At 45.1% G+C, this 13,205-nt stretch overlaps 1 protein-coding gene across 6 annotated transcripts in view; it reads left to right on the top strand.

Annotated features, from left to right (window-relative positions):
- The window catches only part of PTK2 (protein tyrosine kinase 2), a 251,006-nt gene that overhangs the window by 138,411 nt on the left and 99,390 nt on the right, over window positions 1-13,205 (top strand). For all 6 annotated transcript variants that reach the window (XM_081258095.1, XM_081258093.1, XM_081258091.1 and 3 more), the window contains 4 exons: window positions 2,325-2,465; window positions 2,985-3,062; window positions 9,323-9,430; window positions 11,122-11,239. In XM_081258095.1, coding sequence (XP_081114221.1) covers window positions 2,325-2,465; window positions 2,985-3,062; window positions 9,323-9,430; window positions 11,122-11,239 — 445 coding nt within the window. The remainder of the gene's footprint in view (window positions 1-2,324; window positions 2,466-2,984; window positions 3,063-9,322; window positions 9,431-11,121; window positions 11,240-13,205) is intronic.

The following is a 13,205-nucleotide window of genomic DNA, read 5'->3' as shown; positions in this document are numbered from 1 at the left end:
TACAGCCTCCAAGGCTAACCACTCATGTTGTAGGTAACATCTGATAACAAGTCAAGCCTTGCTGCCCTTGAACCCATTTTGCTTCTCTTCAGTTTAGTTCCTGTGATCCAAAACCATAACTGATTCTTCTCTTCCAATCGCCTGTAGTTCCGCACTAGGCTCACCTGTCAGAGCCCCAGCCCTGGTTAAGACCAGTGTCGGCCTACCAAGCCGGCTTTGGCCCGCACTTGTCCCTGCGGCCACTGTGTTGGCGGGAGTCCTCAGGCCCCGTGCCTGTACTCACGTCGGCTGGAGACCGTGACGTCTGACCCAGCCCTGCCGTCTCCTGAGCGCGGGTCTGTATCCAGCGTTAGGCTCAGTGGTTCAGATCAGGAGACTTGCGGACCTCAGGCACGTTCAGAATTAACGTGACTTTATCTTCCCGGACCCCGCCCCTTCTGTTTGCCCGCTTGTTCCGCCCAAAACTCGAGTTGTGTCGACTTCCCGCTTTCCCTGCCATCTCGAGCATCATCCAGGCAGCCCTGCGTGCCCGGCGCCGGTCTTCCTGCTTCCGTCCTCCCCCACACCTTCTCTGCAGGGGTAGAGCCAGCTTGTGAAATACAAGGCACCGGCCCTCGGTTATCTAGGGCCTGCTCTCGGCCCCCGGCCGCCGCGCACCCTGGTCTTCATCTCCAGCAACTGCAGCCCCGCTGGAACTGGATCCCACGCTGACCACTGCTGCTAGCTGTCCAGCTCACTCGGCGGTGTCCCAGATCCAGTAATCCTTTGGCCACACTGGCACCTTCAGGCCACTCCCGGCAGGCTGTCACTGCCCTGACCCACCAAAGTATGCCACCCCCTGCTGATTCACCTGCTCCCACTTCCCTGACTGCTGAGGTTAGCAGGCCGCCATGGGATGAGGTCCTGTCCCTGCCCCTCCAGATCCCGCACTGGTCCTGTCTCCAGTCTCCTGGCCTTGCTTCCTGTCTGTGTGCACCTCACGCCGAGGCTCAGGTGGCCCCTGGTGTCCTCTAAGACCCTCCTCCGCCTGCGTCTCCCGGTCTTGGCCATTTCAGTTCAGTGGTGACTCTTACCTCTCAGTACATCCTGTTGATTCTGTTTTCAGAACAAACCTGAAATCTGACTACTTCTCACTCCTTTGTGCAGCAGTGCCTGGGTCCCGTCACCTCTCGCCTGGGTTATGTTGGTGGCATCTCACCTGATCTCTCCTGCTCCCTTCACACTGTTCCCAACGTGGCAGCCAGAGTATTCCTGTCAAGATCTATGTCGGATCACAATATTCCTATTCCAGGCCGCCCCAGGGCTTTGCATCTCACCAGGGTGGACCCAGTTGCGTCCTGTGGCCTGCACCCTCTCGCACCCTTCCCCAGACCTCATCCATCGCACATCCTTTGCCCGCTGGCCCCCTCAGGCCACACTCCTCCCTCTGACACACCATGGACTGGGGGCTCACCGCCCTCCACCATCTAGACGCTCATGGTTTATAAATAGAAAACTCACATAAGTGAAAAGGCACCCAGAGATCACCTGTGACCCCACTACACAGAGAAGAGAGGCATGGCTGGTTTGTCTTCACTGTGCGTTGGTGCGTGTGCCTGCCCGTGTGAGGCCCATAGCCTGTGCTCTCCTTTTAAAGGCATCTACACTACAACAGATTGCCTTGGCTTATTTTTTCATGTAGCACTGTGATACGGATTTTCATGTCAGTAAATGGGATGTGCACAGTAGTCTTAGGCCATCTGGCTAGCAGACACACTGGAGTGAGCATGGCCGGTTGTGGGGCACTCTACACACTTCCGTGATGAACCTCCTTGTTGCTGGATCTTTGCACAGTTCTTTCATCATTCCTAAAGAAGAATTTCTCAAACGTTGTGGTTTTAAAGTTTTTGATCTCTTATTGCCAAATTGCCTTCAGAAAGGATGTGTCGACTTCCCCGCCCAGGTTGGGATGTGTGAGTGCCTTTATGTCCCCTCCTTTGCCGACTCCAGGTCACATGCAAATACAGCCCTTATATTTTTAATGCCTAACTGTTTACCACATGTTCTAATAAGCCAATTATTGCTTTACCAATTTCTGTTTAAGAAATAAAGCTTGGTACTGCTGAACTGTATACTGTAGAATGGTTGCGATGGTATATTTTATGTGTATTTTACTATAATTTTTTCTTATAAAAGAAACAAAGCTCTGATAAATACAACATTTGGTGAACGTAGGTGGTATTAAGTGGTGGCTGGACAAGAAGTGTTCCTTGGTGTTGGCTGTTATTGCTGTGGTCTTTACTCATTGTTGGCTCTAAAAAGATGTTTGTAATTTTATCATGCAGGCCAAAACACTAAGAAAATTGATCCAACAAACATTTAGACAGTTTGCCAACCTTAATAGAGAAGAAAGTATTTTGAAATTCTTTGAGATCCTCTCCCCAGTGTACAGATTTGATAAAGAATGCTTCAAGTGTGCCCTTGGTGTAAGTATGGGGACTTGGAAATAGGGTGGGACTAGGTGTGATTTCTTTTGCTTTTTCTTATCCATGTATATCTAAATTTCTGATTGAAATCTAATTTGTCACACTTTTAACAACATGAGAATATTTTATCATTTTACAGTGGGGAAAAATACAGAAAGAAAATGTGTCAACGTGAGACTAAAACCATCCTTTTTTAATAGCTTGCCTAAGATTTTTTTTTTATTCCAGCCCAGCGATTCATTGATTAACTGTCCTCTAAGGGCTAGTTTACCTATTCAGATAATCTTCCCAAAGAAGCCATTGGCTTGAGACCCACTGGAATGAGCACAGTCTGTCTGTCTCTGCTTAGGCTCAGCAGATGCTGCACCATGAAGTTGTAAATATTTTGTACTATTTGGTTACAAAGATCAGTAGCAAGCTAGTCCAGCCCCCCTTTGGTCCTTTAATGTGTCCATGGTTCTTTATCTAAAATATCTTTTTCCTTCTGGTACCTTTGCCGTCACCTGTTTCACCTTCAAGTCAAGCTGGATTATTTCGGTGGAGCTGGCGATTGGCCCCGAAGAAGGAATCAGTTACCTCACAGACAAGGGCTGCAACGTAAGTGTGCTTTGGACAAGTCTTGGGAGCGGCCTGTGTGGAACACCCCTCCTTTCAGACCTGATTGTGGACAAAGGGGAATCAAAATAAGGAAATGAGGATTTTCTTGGAAAAGACATCATTCTGCCATTAAAGCTTTCCATTTCACAGCGTTTATTGCTCAAGGGAATGAAAGGAAGAGACAGCCTGGGTCGAAAGTTTTTGAAATTCTTTAGTCGGGAAGGAAAGGAATCATACAAATTGCACATATGTTGGTGAGATCTGAATGGGGTTGTTACAGTTTATCTGGAGAAGTTTTAGATACTAATTTCTTCATTCAGTTCTACATCTAATTTAAGTATATTTGTACTTGTATCATGTCCTTTGAAACAGCCTCTTCTGGCTCTTTCCAGGATCAAAAAAGTCACTAAGAAAAGGGCAGACAACCCGATAGAGGATGTCCAAATAGTTAAGACATAAGTGAAACGACGTTCAGCCTCACAGTCATCAGATAAATGCACAGTGTGATACTATTACACACCTACCAGAACGGCTGAGGTGAAAAAGATGAGTAATTCCAGGTGTTGGCAGGCATGTGGAACAGCTGGATGCTTCATACACTCTGTGAGGGTATAAAGTGGCACGACCTCTTCAGAAAGCTCCGTTATCGGTCTTCTCTTTGATTTGTAGTCTCTTGTATTCTCTTGCAAGGTTTTCTTTGTCCTTTCGCATTTAACCCATGTGGAATTTTGTGTATGGTACAAGGTGGGCCTGTGGTGTGTCCGGAGGATGGGCTCTGGAGTGTGTAGCCGGGATTCCCAGTGGGTCACTCTCATGCTGGCCTTGTGACTTTGAGTCCATTTCTTCACAGCTGGCTTGTGTTTCCTCGTCAGCAAAATGGCAATAATAATTACAACTACCTAAGAGAGGTGGTAGGAGAATTAAGTGGGTACTGAGTGTGCAGTGTTGAGATGAAGGCCTTGCCCAGAGGAAGCACTTAGAGGATGCTGGCTGCTGTCACTGTCCCCTTGTTGCTCTTCTTGTTGGTGTCCCAGTGAGCAGACAGCCGTGTCAGCACGGTAATCATATCTTTTACCTCTGAATTGAATTTCTGCCATCTTTGTGATCTAATTCTGGACCCTCTGTTCTGGTCCAAGGACACAGTTCTCTCTTTCTGTACTGATTCCATCCAGATGGGATTGCTCTAGGTTTGTGCTGCATCCCTGTGTCATCTTTTTTTTGTACACTTTCTGCATATATCCTTTTTCTTTTGTACACTTTCCTGGCTGTTACTGGCTATTTAGTCTTTCAAGACCAAATTTACAGCATTAGCAGAAAATTCTGTTGGGATTCCAACTTGTTTGTTAATTTGTGAAAGTAGATATTAGTTAGTTATCTGTCCCAGGAATATGGTATGTCTTTCTATTTGTTCAGGACTTCTTCTTTTTTTTTTTTTTAATTTACTTATTTATTTATTTTTGGCTGCATTGGGTCTTCTTTGCTGCGTGCAGGCTTTCTCTAGTTGCGGTAAGCGGGGGCTACTCTTCGTTACAGTGCGTGGGCTTCTCACTGTGGTGGCTTGTCTTGTTGCGGAGCATGGGCTGTAGAGCTCAGACTCGATAGTTGTGGCGCACAGGCTTAGTTGCTCCACGGCATGTGGGATCTTCCCAGACCAGGGCTTGAACCCATGTCCCCTGCATTGGCAGGGGTGGACTCTTAACCACTGCGCCACCAGGGAAGCCCATTCAGGACTTCTTTTACATCCTTCAATAAGATGTCATAGTCTTTTTCATATAGATTTTTTGTATTAAGCTAATTCATAAGTATTATAGAGTTTTTGGCCTTATTGGGAAAATTGTTTTTGGCCATTTCCAATTTAAAATTCATACTGTGAGCATAGCAGAATATACTTGATTGTTGTTTATCATATATTCAGCAACCTTAGCAGAATATGCTTGATTGTTGTTTATCATATATTCAGCAACCATGTTCATTTAATAAGTCATTTTTTATTAGAATCTTAGATTTTATAGGTATATAATCATGTAATCAGCAAAACAAAGAATAGTTTTAACTTTTTTCTCTAGTCTATGCAGTTCTTTCCTGTTCTCATATTCACAGGCACCTTGAAGATCATGTTTAATAACGGGTGGTAGAGGATATCCCTATCTTGTTTTAGGTTTTAATTTATCAGTTAAAAGTGTGTCATCATTCAGGATAATTTTTGATGTTGGGTTTTAGTAATGTATCTTTTTTTTTTTTTTTTAAAGGGCTTTTTTTTTTTTTTTTAGTAATTTTTTTATTTATTTTTGCTGTGTTGGGTCTTCGTTTCTGTGCGAGGGCTTTCTCTAGTTGTGGCAAGCGGGGGCCACTCTTCATCGCGGTGCGCGGGCCTCTCACTATCGCGGCCTCTCTTGTTGCGGAGCACAGGCTCCAGACGCGCAGGCTCAGCAGCCGTGGCCCACGGGCCTAGCCGCTCCGCGGCACGTGGGATCCTCCCAGACCAGGGCTCGAACCCGTGTCCCCTGCACCAGCAGGCAGACTCCCAACCACTGCGCCACCAGGGAAGCCCAGTAATGTATCTTTTTTTAAAAAAAAAATTTATTAGTTGTGTGGGGTCTTAGTTGCAGCACATGGGCTCCTTAGTTGCAGCATGCGAACTCTTAGTTGCAGCATGCATGTGGGATCTAGTTCCCTGACCAGGGATCGAACCCGGGCCCCCTGCATTGGGGGTGCAGAGTGTTATCCACTGTGCCACCAGGAAAGTCCCTTTAGTAAAGTATCTTTCATGTTTTTAAATTATGCCTTTCTTTGCTTAGAATTTTTTTTTTTTTTTTTTTGGTGGTACGCGGGCCTCTCACTGTTGTGGCCTCTCCCATTGCGGAGCACAGGCTCTGGACGCGCAGGCCCAGCTGCCATGGCCCACGGGCCCAGCCGCTCCACGGCACGTGGGATCCTCCCAGACCGGGGCACAAACTCATGTCCTCTGCGTCGGCAGGCAGACTCTCAACCACTGCGCCACCAGGGAAGCCCCTTTGCTTAGAATTTTTATTCGGAGTGGCTACTAAATTTAACTGAAGGCTTTTCAGCCATAATGATATGATCCTGGTTTTTTTCTCTTTTAATTTTGTTATTATTTTATATTAATCTTGATTAGATGTGCTGATATTGAGCCATTTAATAACTCCTACTTGGTTATGCTGTATTCTTTTGAAATAGTGATTTATTATATTTGCTACTATATAGAATTTTTGCAGCTATTTATAAGTGAAATCAATCTAGTCTTTTCTTTTTATATTAGCTCTATGAGGACATGATATTAGAAGTTACACTAATTTTATCAGGCTGTGAATTAGGGGCCTTTTCATCATTTTGTGGCCTGAAATATTTTAAGTCAAGGTAGAATTGTGTGTTCTGTGAAGGCGGATAGAATCAATCTGTGTTACCACATGGTGCCTTTTTCAATGGTGGTGTTTAACCATCGTTTCAGCCTCTCCAGTAGTAATAGATCTATTCAGGTTTTCCATTTCTTGTGGCAGTTTTGCTAATTCATACTGTTATAGCGTCTCATCTGCTCTTCTACGTTTTTAAATTGTTGCCATGGAGTTGCATCTCGTGATACTCTTATGATCTTTCCAGTAACTTTATTTCTATATCCTTTCTCAGTCCTGAGCTTGTCTATTTGGATTTGTCTCTTCTTTTCAGATTTGCAACGGATTTATTTCAGCCGCTTTTGAAGGACAGGCTTAGCAGTTAGGGTTATAGCATTAATCTATTTGTCTTCATTAATTTCAGTATTTATCTTCACAGATTTCCTTTTTCTAATATCTTTTGGTTATTTTTATTCTTTTCTTCTGCTGTTCCCTTTAAGTACTTCTTTAAAATTTATTCTTTTTATGTGGCCGACCTTGAGGGATAATGTCAGAATGAGGCAGAAAAACAATGGGTTAAAAGAAGGAATAAAAAATAAGTTAAATACAATAATTTCCATAGCTCAACTTTATTTTTGTGCTTTGGAAATTTTTTAAAATTCTAAGATGCCAGTAATGGGACTATTTTAATAGAACCATTTACTGAAATTCATTGAGATATTTCTCATTTCATGTGTCACCACTGACTTAATGGTATCTGGTTCCCAGTGTGTTAGAAGGAGCCTCAGGCCCCCTCTGTGACAGTGTATGTACCTTGTGCCAGCAGCTCAAACATCAGACTGGCATCGCCCTTGGTGATGTCCTTTTCCAAAATGGTGAGCAACTCATAGTAACATTCCAAAGACAGGAAAGTGTAATATTCCCTGAATTACACCTAAGTTGCGTTCCTGGAAAATTCCATGCAGAGCATACTTTGTGTTTTCAAATAGATGTGGGTTCTAGAATCAGATTTTTCACCAGCATGAATAAACACCAGGACATTTGAAAGCCATTCAGGACACAAGACAGTTTTTCACCACGTGGGAATTTCCTGCACGTTATGTGGCCCCTCACAGCCCTGGTCCTCACTCATGTTCCTCATTCTTCGGTCAGCTGAAAACAGCCCCCAGGGAATGGCCCTGCCCCAGTGAGACCAGAGCACATCCCATCAAGACGAGGTCCTGGTGTGGGGAATTAGGTCAGAGAGGCAGGCAGAGGTCAGATCAGGTGGGTGTTTGATTCCTTTTGGCCAGCATTGTACTGTTTTTACAGGGGACTTAATAGGACCAGATTTACATTTTAAAATACCTCCCTAGCTTCCGGGGTTTGTCTGTGTAGAGGACCAACAGGGATGAAGGGACACTGGCTGGGAAACAATTGCAGGACGGATTCTGAGCACCGTGCAAGACGGTGGCTTGTACTGGAGTGGTGGCCGTGGGGATGGAGGGAAAACGCACGCACGGATTCTGGGTGTTGGGAGCTGGGCTGGATGTGGGGTAAGGGAAGGAGGGGAGTCAGGAATCATGCCTTCATATTTCCACTCAGGAACCAGGTTGAATGGTGATGCTTTTGTTGAAGTGAGGAAGACTGGAGGGGGAAGGTGTTTTGAGGGGGCGTCCCCGTGACTGTGCTGGGTGTGCGGGCAGTCTCTCTCCAATGTCCACGCGAGGATGTCACGTAGGGAGTGGGATACTTGAGTCCGAGCCCAGGACTGGAGATGGTACTTGTGCCACAGGACTGGATGGTGTTCGCCGGGCAGGCCGTGCACAGCTGGGGAGAAGAATGGGGCCCAGCACAGAGCCCTGTAGCACTTGAACGTTTGTGGGTTGAGTAGGGGAGAAGCCAGGAAATGGAAAGAGAGCCAGGGAGGGAGGAGGAAAGCCCATAAGGGCAGAGGCCACAGGGGCCAAGAGAGGGCCGGGCGTGGGGGCCGTGCTGTGTGCTACCCAGGGGATGGAGGACTGCCCGTGGGCGTCTGTGCGGGGGGCCTGACAGAGCACAGCTGTGCCTGAGAGCAGTGCTGCAGAGACGCTTCCCTGTGAAGGGGCGCGGGGTAGGAGTCCCCTTCTGAACCGTAATTCCGGCTCAGTCCCAGTGGCATAATCTGTGCTGAGTGGGGCACTTGGCAGGGAGGGGCTGATACCTGTGATTTTCTAAGAGAAAGAGGTCCTAACTAGGCCGATTGTTTTGGATAAACCTGTAGGAATCGTCTCACGCAAACTGGTCGTTGTCATGAAATGGTAGAGGATGAAAGACGGATGGGTGTATTTTGTCTGCATAAGAAGAAAGAGTTTACTCCTCTTGGGAAAATGAAGTGTCTCTCTTGGCCTGTCTGTGTGGGAAGGGTCCTTTGGATACCCAGCGTCCCCCTAGCACTGTTAACACTCTGGAACTTCAGAACGTTTCAGAGACTTGTTCTAGCTCAGGGTGCATTGGGAGTGGGAACAGGTCCCTCTCTCTGTGAGAAGTGGAGCAGAATGTTCCTTAGGCCAAGAATTTCACACAGTTCCCCCCAGACCAGAGGGTGAGTCAGGTCAGGGACTCCCTTCTTCCTTTCTCTGTCATGTGTCATGTGGGACTGGTGACCACTTGTCCAGCTCCTGAGGATGGAGTGCCCCTCGGCCGTCAGGAGCACAGAGAGCAGACACATCCCTGACCGGGAGGTGAGCAGGTGGCCCTAGCAGGTCCCTGACTGCTCCTCAGAGGGAGAATGGCCCCCCAGGCGACACGGACAGTTGGTTTCCTCAGACATCCCGTCTAGGGAGGTGTCCTCAGGAGGATGAGGTGGGCTTGGGACCATGAGGATTGCACAGAATAGTTCACATGAGTCTTGCATCTGTGGTCCAGAGTGTTTGCCTTTTCTTCCCAAAGCCCACACACCTGGCTGACTTCAATCAAGTGCAGACCATTCAGTATTCAAACAGCGAAGACAAGGACAGGAAAGGGACGCTGCAGCTGAAGATTGCAGGAGCGCCTGAGGTAAGGAGTGTGTCATGGTGGGAAGACGGAAATAAAGCGCTGTTGTAGAAATGATGATTGTTTCTGGGTGCAGGAGAAGTATTCATGGGTCATCAGGATCACAGCTTTCTCTAATGTAATAAGCGTTACGTTACAAATAATAATGATTAAATGCCCTCAAGAGTAGAAAACAGGTTTAAAAATTAATGGAGCCTTATTGTGGAGATGCTGGAAGATTATCATGAATTACCAAGAAAATCAACCTCTTAGAATTATATAAATTCTGTAAACTATGTTACATTGTTATTTCCCAGACTGTGCAGTATGTGACATTCTCTGGGGGGTAATAATTAGGAAAATAACCACGGCAGCAGCTGGTACTTTCTGCCACATATGTCCCCACTGTCTGACACTTAACACAGAAGCTGAGGACAACACACGGCATCCTCAGAACCCAGTGGAAGAGGCACTTTGAGATACTTTGGTTACCCCCAGTCTGTAGATGAGGGAACCAAGCACAGGATGGTAACCACGGTCCTAGTAGGTGGTAGACATGGAGTTCATCCCAGACAGTCTAGACCCAGAGCCTCTTCTTAATCAGCACGTGGTGTGGAAAGTAAAGGCAGGCCTGGCACGAGAAATGAACATTTGGCAAATACTGCATAAGGTGACCTTTCTGAAAGACGGACAGAAAATACTCACATACTGAAGAGTCTGCACAACCTGGCGGCACACGCAGGTTTACTCGTGGGTGAAGCCCGTTCTTGGAGCTCACCTGGCCCCACTCGCACACCTGGGCCCTGCTCTGCTGCGGCCCCTGCTGGGGTGGTTTGTTTTCAGGGCTCCTCACACCTTCTTGCTCCTACTGCCTTGGGATCGCGGCGTTTCTAGGCTCCAGGCAGTTGATTCTCAGAATTAAACAAATGATGCCATGAGATATTGAAACGGTATTGCAAATTGAAATTTCCTGAAAATATCTCAGTAGTTTCTCGTTTGCACCATGATTTTCAGGCTGTCCTCCTTTCTGTTTGCTACCCCCAAATAATACTTAGAATAATGCAGGTGAGATAAGTTGTCCCTTTGGAAGGAGGTTATGAAGACTACATGAGTTAGGACATACTTGTGTTTGAAAGTAAAATACAGCTTTGATTATCTCCTGGATAACATTTAATGATAGGTTTTTAGGAAATTTATCATAATTGCATGTTTAATTTGAAAAGTGTGGTTTCTAAGCTCTTAGGCAGAACATGCTGTGCATGCTCAAAATAATGAAATTCCACTAATTTTCTTTAATATCAGAAAAATGACGATGGATCGTTGATAAAAATTGACTCCACATTTGTCTAGTTTCTAAAATAAGCTCTACTTTAGCTTACTAATTTTCTAAATTCTTTTTTTAATTAGAGCGTGCCTAAGGGACCAGACATTCTGAAGGGAAGTGGTTTTTTCACCTCTTTTTGTTCTAGAAAGGGAGTCTCGGTTTAAGTGCTTTTTCTTTTTTTGCCTGGGTTTGCCTTCTGTCACATATTCTAGGAATAACATCCTTAAATATCAAACTTCCTTTTTCACGCAAACCTTATGACAGATCTTGTTTCGCTCCCACTCTTCTCTGTGTTCAAGTGTATCTAGAGATCTGATGTCACAGTGCAGCTGTCCCTTTGATTACTGGAAAGAACAATAACGGCTCTCTCTGGGTCTTCTCCCCTGTCCAGCCTCTGACGGTGACGGCACCGTCCCTGACCATTGCCGAGAACATGGCCGACCTGATAGATGGGTACTGCCGGCTGGTGCACGGGGCCACGCAGTCTTTCATCATCAGGCCCCAGAAAGGTGAGCTCTCCTTCTGTTCCAGCGCTCCCTCTGAATCGTTAGCCGAGCTCACCCCACAGCCTGTAGTCCTTTTAGATCGCTCTGTGAAAGTGAAGAGTGAATGAATAATTCAGCCCAGTGGATCTGTATTCTTGTTTTTCTAGGGAAGTGATCCAGCTCACAGCCTAAGAGCTGGGTCTGGACAGAGCTTAAAGGAAACGTTGTGTTTAGACCCTTTTGTTTTGAGCAACATATTTAATGTATTTTCTAGGTTACCATTAGCATTTTTAAATAAACTTTTGGGATTATGTTCTGGGTCTTTTTTTTTTTTTTTTAAGTCTCTTGTAACTCATGATAAAGTCTCTTTCCTATTTTTTCTCATAGATCTCAAAAGCTTAGAGCAGTAGTTCTAAGCATGATGTGATGAACCTTAGAAACATGACTGTGTCTCTTTAGCCTTTCACAAGGCAGTAAGATGGGGTGTTTCAGAGGATTTGGATTTCTGAAATAAAGCAGGAAAAAACTGGACTTTGGAATTGTATTGACCTATGGGTTCAAATCATGAGTGCATGCCACCTGCAAAGTACTTAACTTTCTGTGCCTCAGTTCCGTCCCACTAGACACGAAGAGTGGTCCCTGTCTTGTGTAGTCGTGGGGGGATGGCCTCGTGTGTAGGTGGCTTGGGGCCGTGCTGGCACGTACAGCATCAGAAACTTCAGTGTTGCTGTCATTGCAACGCTGCTACTAGTTTCAGTGTGATCTTGACACACTGGATGAGCCTTGGCTTGGAGATTTCTCGTCCATAACGGAAAAATGGTACCTACTTTATAGCGTGGTAGGGGGGTCCACAGTAGTCCCCGTCAAGCAGGTAGCCAGCTCCGTGGCAGGTGGACACAGGATCCCTGCCAGCACTCCCCTCTGTGGGTAGGACGATCCCTGGAGGGAGTCGGGGATGACTGAGTGGTGAGCGAATGGGGAAGCGTATGTGGAGACACACAAGGGAAGCAGATGACAAAGCCCTGAGCTCCAAGTGTAGACACAGCAGAGGGCCCTGCCTGCCCAGCAGTCGAGTTCTCTGTGCTGGCAGCAGGTGGAGGGCATTGCGGGAGGGTGTGAAGCAGAGGCATCATTGGAACCTTTGTTTAAAAGTTAGTGTCAGGGTGTTGTGCTCTGAAAACGGTATCTAAAGCCATGAACCCAAAGGCCAGTAAGTGCATGGATTCCAGGATGTGGCTAATCTAGCAAAAATGTTTTTCCCACTATGATCAGACCAATAAAGCCTCTTCATTAATTTTTTTCCTAAAATATAGTGTGTATTTATCATCACTTTCTTTATGTAATGAAATTGCTTTTAGAAATATCTAAAGGCTACTCTCAGTTAAAATTTTTGCATCCATGAGCTTTTTGAGTTTTCATTTTGTGCTTTAAATGGGGGTATGTACCTTGCAAACATTATTTAAATGTTTTGGGAAAGTTGCTTCATATAAAGATAGTATGCTATGGAAAATGTTAAATGTGCCATATCGCCTATCTTCTTTTTAGTGAATAATTTTTAAATTTCATCCTGATTTACCAAAATGTTCTTCATTAATTTGTTAGTACACAAAAAAATAACATTCAGACATTAGGCATTAAATGTTTGAAGCTTTAACATCTTCCTGTGTTGGTTTTTAATTGGCTTTTTTTCCCCTCTAGGGAGAAACATTTTGATATCAAATCTCATGAAATGAGATGCATTAAATTCTTCATTCATATGAAAACAGCATAAATGAAAATGCTTCTCATAAAAAACCTAGTAGGGCATTGGTTGTTACCAATTTTATGTTGTCTTTATAGAATTAATTATTGAGTCTGATAATTTATTTACTTTATTCTGAATCACAGCATATGTACTTATTACATGACTGTTTTGTAATAGATATCTAAAGTGAGGTTATATTGCCTAATTGAAATATTTTAAGCCAAATGTTTTAATGGATTATAGTCA

This window comes from Mesoplodon bidens, assembly GCF_964165515.1.
Source record: "Mesoplodon bidens genome assembly, chromosome: 16".
Classification (NCBI taxonomy): Eukaryota; Metazoa; Chordata; class Mammalia; order Artiodactyla; family Ziphiidae; genus Mesoplodon; species Mesoplodon bidens.
The sequence above is the reverse complement of the archived record's forward strand: the minus strand, read 5'-3'. Positions and strand labels throughout refer to the sequence as shown.